The sequence below is a fragment of the Episyrphus balteatus genome, chromosome 1, assembly GCF_945859705.1.
Source record: "Episyrphus balteatus chromosome 1, idEpiBalt1.1, whole genome shotgun sequence".
Taxonomy (NCBI): Eukaryota; Metazoa; Arthropoda; class Insecta; order Diptera; family Syrphidae; genus Episyrphus; species Episyrphus balteatus.
In genome coordinates, this window is record NC_079134.1 from 44,869,120 (window position 1) to 44,878,182 (window position 9,063).

General features: G+C 33.6%; 2 protein-coding genes across 2 annotated transcripts; one reads left to right on the top strand and one right to left on the bottom strand.

The window, feature by feature from the left end:
• Positions 1–3,446: 3,446 nt before the first annotated feature.
• LOC129918791 (zinc finger MYM-type protein 5-like) lies at positions 3,447–5,121 on the top strand. The gene is made up of 6 exons (XM_055999555.1): positions 3,447–3,463; positions 3,795–3,878; positions 3,959–4,017; positions 4,072–4,155; positions 4,212–4,292; positions 4,344–5,121. The coding sequence occupies exons 1-6, from the start codon at positions 3,447–3,449 to the stop codon at positions 5,009–5,011; spliced, it is 993 nt and encodes a 330-aa protein (XP_055855530.1). The 3' UTR covers positions 5,012–5,121.
• Positions 5,122–7,006: 1,885 nt separating this feature from the next.
• LOC129906411 (uncharacterized) lies at positions 7,007–8,419 on the bottom strand. Its single transcript, XM_055982173.1, has 4 exons — positions 7,858–8,419; positions 7,562–7,770; positions 7,379–7,489; positions 7,007–7,309 (listed from the first exon to the last, which is right to left on the bottom strand). Exons 1-4 carry the CDS (start codon positions 7,978–7,980, stop codon positions 7,093–7,095), a joined length of 660 nt encoding a protein of 219 aa, XP_055838148.1. The 5' UTR covers positions 7,981–8,419; the 3' UTR covers positions 7,007–7,092.
• Between the last annotated feature and the right edge of the window lie 644 nt (positions 8,420–9,063).

Genomic DNA, 9,063 nt, shown 5'->3' on the forward strand with positions numbered 1-9,063 from the left:
ATGCAGTCAATTGATTGGGGAAAAAAAAAGATTGCAATCATTTCATGGAAAATGATTGGTGATTGCAAAATTTGAAGTCTAAGTCTCAAGTGTAAGTCAATGAATGCAATCTTTTGTTGGAATTGTGTAACTGAATGGCAATGACTGCATTCACAAAAGATTGCATTCTTTTACAAGCCTGGCCCCTGATGACTTTTTGTTCAAAGACTGAATTTTTTCTAAGTGTTTTTTGGCACAATTAATTTCTTAAGTCCATCCTGATGCCAGAAGTGTCAAATCTTGTGGCTGGATCATAAATTTGGTGCTTTTCAAAAATATCGGATACCTACTGTTTTTCTGGGATTTATGAGCGCCTGGTGACTTTTTGTTCAAAGATTGAATTTTTTCTAAGAGTTTTTTGGCACAATTATTTTCTTAAGTCCATCCTGATGCTAGAAGTGTCAAATCTTGAGGCTGGATCATAAATTTGGGTCTTTTCAAAAATATTGGATAGGATACCTACTGTTTTTCTGGGATTTATGCGCTCCTGATGACTTTTTGTACAAAGGTTGAATATTTTCTAAATGTTTTTTGGCACAATTCATTTCTTAAGTCCATCCTGATGCTAGGAATGTTAAATCATGATGCTGGATCATAAATTTGGTGCTTTTCAAAAATATCGGATACCTACTGTTTTTCTGGGATTTATGCGCTCCTGATGACTTTTTGTTCAAAGGTTGAATTTTTTCTAAGTGTTTTTTGGCGCAATTAATTTCTTAAGTCCATCCTGATGCTAGAAGTGTCAAATCTTGAGGCTGGATCATAAATTTGGGTCTTTTCAAAAATATTGGATAGGATACCTACTGTTTTTCTGGGATTTATGCGCTCCTGATGACTTTTTGTTCAAAGATTGAATTTTTTCTAAGTGTTTTTTGGCACAATTAATTTCTTAAGTCCATCCTGATGCTAGGAATGTTAAATCATGATGCTGGATCATAAATTTGGCGCTTTTCAAAAATATCGGATACCTACTGTTTTTCTGGGATTTATGAGCCCCTGATGACTTTTTGTTCAAAGACTGAATTTTTTCTAAGTGTTTTTTGGCACAATTAATTTCTTAAGTCCATCCTGATGCCAGAAGTGTCAAATCTTGTGGCTGGATCATAAATTTGGTGCTTTTCAAAAATATCGGATACCTACTGTTTTTCTGGGATTTATGAGCGCCTGGTGACTTTTTGTTCAAAGATTGAATTTTTTCTAAGTGTTTTTTGGCACAATTATTTTCTTAAGTCCATCCTGATGCTAGAAGTGTCAAATCTTGAGGCGGGATCATAAATTTGGTGCTTTACAAAAATATCGGATACCTACTGTTTTTCTGGGATTTATGAGCCCCTGATGACTTTTTGTTCAAAGACTGAATTTTTTCTAAGTGTTTTTTCGCACAATTAATTTCTTAAGTCCATCCTGATGCCAGAAGTGTCAAATCTTGTGGCTGGATCATAAATTTGGTGCTTTTCAAAAATATCGGATACCTACTGTTTTTCTGGGATTAATGAGCCCCTGATGACTTTTTGTTCAAAGATTGAATTTTTTCTAAGTGTTTTTTGGCACAATTAATTTCTTAAGTCCATCCTGATGCTAGGAATGTTAAATCATGATGCTGGATCATAAATTTGGTGCTTTTCAAAAATATCGGATACCTACTGTTTTTCTGGGATTTATGAGCCCCTGATGACTTTTTGTTCAAAGACTGAATTTTTTCTAAGTGTTTTTTGGCACAATTAATTTCTTAAGTCCATCCTGATGCTAGGAATGTTAAATCATGATGCTGGATCATAAATTTGGTGCTTTTCAAAAATATCGGATACCTACTGTTTTTCTGGGATTTATGAGCCCCTGATGACTTTTTGTTCAAAGATTGAATTTTTTCTAAGTGTTTTTTGGCACAATTAATTTCTTAAGTCCATCCTGATGCTAGGAATGTTAAATCATGATGCTGGATCATAAATTTGGCACTTTTCAAAAATATCGGATACCTACTGTTTTTCTGGGATTTATGAGCCCCTGATGACTTTTTGTTCAAAGATTGAATTTTTTCTAAGTGTTTTTTGGCACAATTAATTTCTAAAGTCCATCCTGATGCTAGGAATGTTAAATCATGATGCTAGATCATAAATTTGGTGCTTTTCAAAAATATCGGATACCTATTGTTTTTCTGGGATTTATGAGCCCCTGATGACTTTTTGTTCAAAGATTGAATTTTTTCTAAGTGTTTTTTGGCACAATTAATTTCTTAAGTCCATCCTGATGCTAGGAATGTTAAATCATGATGCTGGATCATAAATTTGGTGCTTTACAAAAATATCGGATATCTATTGTTTTTCTGGGATTTATGAGCCCCTGATGACTTTTTGTTCAAAGATTGAATTTTTTCTAAGTGTTTTTTGGCACAATTAATTTCTTAAGTCCATCCTGATGCTAGGAAGGTTAAATAATGATGCTGGATCATAAATTTGGCACTTTTCAAAAATATCGGATACCTACTGTTTTTCTGGGATTTATGAGCGCCTGGTGACTTTTTGTTCAAAGATTGAATTTTTTCTAAGTGTTTTTTGGCACAATTAATTTCTTAAGTCCATCCTGATGCTAGGAATGTAATCATGATGCTGGATCATAAATTTGGCGCTTTTCAAAAATATCGGATACCTACTGTTTTTCTGGGATTTATGAGCCCCTGATGACTTTTTGTTCAAAGACTGAATTTTTTCTAAGTGTTTTTTGGCACAATTAATTTCTTAAGTCCATCCTGATGCCAGAAGTGTCAAATCTTGTGGCTGGATCATAAATTTGGTGCTTTTCAAAAATATCGGATACCTACTGTTTTTCTGGGATTTATGAGCGCCTGGTGACTTTTTGTTCAAAGATTGAATTTTTTCTAAGTGTTTTTTGGCACAATTAATTTCTTAAGTCCATCCTGATGCTAGGAATGTTAAATCATGATGCTGGATCATAAATTTGGCGCTTTTCAAAAATATCATGTCTCAGCCAATTTTTAAGGCGATGCACTATTAATTTTTGAATTTAAAGCAGTATTTAAATTATAAATTTAACTTAATAGTTAATTTTAATTTTCATTTGAATACAAAGTTCAAAGTTGATCATTTTAAAATTAAACTTTTGCCAACTATGTTTTAAGGCAATCATTAAAAAAAAAAAACTTGAAATAATAAAGATGTTCAATTTTCAACAAAATTGAATACCTATATGTATTTAATTTTTAGTTGAACCAAGCTAACGGTTTTTAGAACATTTTGTCAAATACATGTAGTTCAGGCTTTAGACTAAAAATAAAAAAAAAATCATTGAGTATTGAAATCAAAAATAGAATTGAAAAAAAAAAATATTTTGAATTTTTTTTTAAATTGAATTTTTAAAACTAACTATTTGGGATTGGAAAAACAATAAGTATGTATATCACGATATTGTACGTTTTGGCCTTTTTTCCCATTCAATCTATACAATGCTTCCCTTGTTTTGAACTAGCATAAGCTTTTGGGCTTTCTCCTCTTTCGTATTTTAGCAAGTTTTCGTATAGAATTATGCATTTAAGTAACAAAATTTACTTTGTTCTTATATGATTTTTTTTACAATTACTTAACCTTTTATAATAACTTAACTTAAACCAAAAAAAAAAAAAAACACCTAAAATAAATTTGGAACTCACCAAATAAAAAACATTTCCTATTAAATATCAATCTCAGTAAAAACAGATAAAACCTATGATAACGTTTAAAAAATCTTACTCCTTCTTTTAGAACCATCTCATTAAAATGGGCGATTAAATCTCGACCAACAACCGAATTTGCCAGCTATTTCAGAACAGCCTCAAGAAATCGAAGGTATTAACTCAAAACGATAGTCTTAACCAATTAGAAAACCCTACCCCTTTTTTTAGAACCATCTCAAGCAAATGATATAGTAAATTCGGCTCAAGAAGAAATCCAGCTGCAATTATAAATCAGCCTCAAGAAATCAAAGGTATTAACACAAAATGCTATTCCAAACCATTTAGAAAACCTACTTCTTTTTTAGAACCTCTTCAAGCTAATGAGCAAGTAGACCTCGTCCAACATGAAAATGTCCAATCTATTTTAGGTCAAATTCAAGAAACCGAAGGTATATTACTCAAAACGTGAATCTTAACCATTAAGCAAAACCTTCTTTTTTTATAGAACCATCTCAAGCTATTTTGCGAGTAAACATACAAGAAGAAAAATTTGGAGCCATTGCAGATCAGCTTCAAGAGAACGAAGGTATAGAACCCATAAACGATAACCAATAAGAAAATTCTCCCCTTTTTTTAGAACCGTCCAAAGAAATTAGCGACACAGAAGAACAATTGAACACCGCTTCAAAAAGCAAGGATTTTCCAGAATTGATAACTGACCCAGCAGTCAAAAAACAATTAGTGGCTTCTGGTGCTCGACAACCACGAGGACCTTTTCCAATAGACAAGAAAAGTGGTCGAGTTTTTTTCGAGAATTATTACTGGATTGTCAGCAAATCGGGTTTAAAGTTAAACAGAAGCTGGCTTTCATACTCTACAGAAAAGAATGTAGTCTATTGCTTTCCGTGTTGGCTGTTCTCCGAAAGAAGTTCGTTTAATAACCCATGGAGTAGCAATGGAATCCAAGATTGGAAGCATTTGTCGGAAAGAATCAAGTTCACGAAACATCAAAGATTCACACAAATTCTTGCACGGTATACGATTGCTGAAAAAAAAAACAATACCGTAGATATGGCACTACAAAAATCTTTACGCGACGAACAAAATTTTTGGCGCAAAGTACTTAAACGAATTTTAGATGTGACTATGATGCTTGCGACCTGCAATTTGGCATTTCGAGGAAAAAACGAGAAAATGGGAGACAGCAATAAGGGTAACTTCTTATCAGTGATAGAGTTACTGGCTCGTTGCGATCCTATTTTGACGGAATTGCTTGAGCGACCTGCAACCTGCAAGATTAATTAAATATTTAAGTGCTAGAGTTCAGAACGAAGTGATATGTCTATTAGGAAAAGAACTCGAGGAAAACATCCAGACCTCCAAGTAACTTTTGGTTTGCAGCTATAAATAGAGCTTGAGAAGACCTTTCTTTTAATATCGCACTCGATAAATTTGGGGGAATATTTTTAAAATGCATTTCTTTGGGAAGGGGTTAACCTTGATTTTTTGTCGAAAATCTGAAAAAATATGCGAAATAATTATCGGTTCAACCCATTCTCAAGCGATGAATCCACGAAGGCGGGGGAGTAGCGTTTTATTGGAACAGTTGGATGCACTCCCAATTTTGTAGATTCACAAGTCATAGCGCCATTATCCTTACAACGGACAAACAAAATCCCATCGTTTTCCTCCATTTACACTAGCAATGGTGCCTTTTGGCTGTTTTTCGAAGTCATGTTTAGGTTTTTGGAAAATTGATTTTTGATGTTGTTTTTCTTTATAGGTTTGCTTTATTTTCTTGTTGGTGGGCTTTGGAACTTTGGTTTTAACGTTTTTCTTCACCAGTTTTTTTTCCAGACGATGCAGAGTAATTATTTTCTCGTAAAAAAACAGAAGAGACTTGGTTCACAAAATAAGTTGTCAAGGAAAATGTTGTATGGAAAATCCCGAATATTGTAAAGCAGCTCTGCTAGCATTTGAGTCAGAGGTGCGGCTGCTATTCCAAATATTGTTACATGTATAGCATAGGATATACTTTTTGCAATTTTCTTTGGTATATATCAAGATTTATCAAATATCCATCCGAAGAATTTTTACTCCGGGCTTTGAAACCAAATCTGATCGACTTTTCTCTAATAAAATCTTTCATGGGAAATGGGATGCCTGCCAAAATATTTGATCATGCTTTCATCGTGGTCAATATCCGGGATCGGTACAAAATTTTCCATTTTTTCTTCTTCATTATATTCATCAATTTTCGGAGTTTCCAAACCTTGTCGTTACTGTCCAAATCAACAGCATTGTCAGCGCAGTGTATACATTTTAGAATTGACAAAAATCTATTTCTACTTATAGCATTGTTAAGCATTTCGTTTCGCATGTTGGACTTCTGATCCCAATAATGATGAGATGAAGGTAAAACATTATACCTACTGAGGATCCCAACAAAGCATTTTAGATCTTCCACTACCTATTTTCAATAGGTGAAGTTTCAAAAAAACTGTTTTTTGCCCCTAACTCCAGATTTTGAGGGTGTTAGGGACTTTCTAAATGCCGTTTCGTAATCAGTGCGACTAGCTCTACAAAACAGGTCTCCGCTCGCGCATATTTTGAGTGTTACACAGTGTAATTGATTTTCCGGTAAATGGTGAATATCTTGAACCTCATCTTGCTCGTTGCCCGACTCCTCCTCATCAGTAAGAACGCAAGGCTCAGGAGGTTTGATAAAGATATCAAAAGGTGCATTACCTTCAGAAGCGTTGGAAAAAAGAATATCGAGTTCATCCTGCAGGGAAAATCCGGGTATGAAAAATAATTATTCAAGTTGTTTTAGATTCCATAACTGCCCAGCAATGCCATACGGCCTTTCTTTTTATGTTTCACTCGAAGAGCTGGTACGAATTGGACCATCCACGTGAAAAAAATTTTAAAATGATAGTTTTCTTTTTGGAAAGAGCACCTACTTATATCTTGCAGTATGAAGACGATTATAAACAAGAAGTATTTAAATGCGTAAGTCGTTAAGTGAACTATTTAATTAATAAAATAAATTTATGCAGTCAATACATAAATCAAGACTTCATATTTATTTTTACAAAAGCAAAACTTTCCCTTAATTTCCATTGTAAAAAAAAAAAAACAATTCCACAACTGAAATCATTGATAAATAAAGACAGTTGGATTTTGCTGACGTTTATAGTTGAACCATAAAATTAATGTAAATAATGTCAATTTAAATAAAAATCCATTAACAAATTAATTAAAAAAAAAATAGTAGCATTAAACGCACATATTGGCTGCATATGCAATTTATTAATTTTATTTTTTTCTTTCAATAAATAATAATTTAATGTCAGTTTTGTGATTTATATTAATTTAATTGCTTTCTACATAAATCCCGCAGTTCCATGCTTTGTCGGTTCAAGTGAATACTTTGCATTACCCAATGCCAATTCCAGAAGCGAAAAATGACAGTTGGGATATTTTTGTTGACAGTCGTAGTTCAAATCGCCATTGTTGTTATTATTATAATATGCTTTATCATAATGATGCATATTATCTCCATTATTGTGATGATATAAAGCACCTTTATGCCTCGGGAAGCTGTTGAATTATAATGCAAAAACAAATTAAATATTTATCTGGATCAAAAACACGAAATGTATAGTATACCTAAATATTAATTTCACAATTTCCTCTACCATATTACCGCTACGATCCTTGAGGAAATTCGAACTTTCACACAATGTTCGGGATATACAATCGCGCCCATTGAAGCCCATGCTGCAGGGAAATTAATTACAAAATGAAATATAAGCTTTAAATGAAATTTTTGGAAGTCCATAATATCCAAACCTATCCATGGCAAGTTCGATGCCCTCATACAAATCCCTTCGATATCGAACTTTTGTATTGTGAGCATCGAGAGAGTTGCTAAATCCATGCTTGTGCTGGCGGACCCAGGTTTGATTGGGCAAATCATACGCAATTCCCCAATTCACGGCCCAACTCATATATTCCAATACTGGATTACCAATCACTCCGATAGTCATGCAAATCGAGGCCTAGAGCACAATTCTCTTAAAATAATAATTAACCAGACTCACTTCCATGATGGTGGATTATACATGGGATCTCTATACGATACTAACCGCAAATGAAGAACCCTCGGGAAATGAAAGAAAGCGTCGCTTCCGCGATAGGATTCTGGTGTCCTTTTCTGCACATTGGATTCCAGTTATTAGCAACAGTATCCAAATGGGCTTGAAATTCATGATGGTTTATTGATTATTCTCCTTTTTCTCTTTTTTTTTGTGCAGTTGAATCTAGTTTTTAACGTTGAACTCGATTGAACCGACACACAAGACTGTGAAGCATAATTTAAGTGACCATTACTCGGTACTTAAAAAATGGAAATACTTCATATTGGTAGTTCCAATTAGCAGGGAGGTGGAAAAACGTTCGCAAGTACTTTACACAGTTTTCTGTTTTTTTTTTTTATTTTTCAGTTCTATACAAGTCTCGTTCGATGGTGCTGGTGCGGCTTGCTTGCAACTTGCATGATATTAATAGCCTAATTAACGGCAGGTGAGTACACTTGAGTTATGTGTTTGCTTTTTAACTCTTTGACAGGAGTGGTTGCTCTTGAAAAATGGATACCTATATGAGATCGTTGAAGGGGGGGAAACTCATATGAGAAATGTGAGTTCTGAAGATTCGACTTGTTGGAGTGTTCATGCTTCATAGTGTTATTTTTTTTAACATTACAGTAAAACCCGGATAAGTGCCTCTCGCTTAAGTGCCTGACCCGCTTAAGTACCTTTGTTTTTTTAGAACCAACATTTTAAGGATTTTTTCACATAAAATTCATCTTTTAAGTACCTTTCGCTTAACTGCCTTCCCCGCTTAATTGCCTGGCTTTTCAAATATTTATAATTGAATTTGCTTGCAAAAAATTCTTTTAAGTACACGTTTGAAACAAGTTTGAACTGTAAGAAAAATTTCGTTTCCTTAACCGCTTTAAAATTCAAAAATTCTACTAAAGTTAGAAATTAACTAGTTAGCTATGTTAAACTTTCAAAGTAATTTTGTTTTGTGAAGATTATGTTTTTAGTAATCAAACATATTTTTTTTTTATTATTAAATAAATATAGAGATAACTGCCTATGAGCACTTAAGCGGGTTCTTGTAAGTACCTTACCCGCTTTAGTGCCTATCAAAATGGGACATTTAAGGTGAGGTACTTATCCGGGTTTTACTGTATATGGGTTATTGATTCAAGGCTTTTTTTTAATATAAACAAAGCAAACATGATATTAGTCAGAGACACCATTGAGAGTTTGTAGTTCCTGGAATGC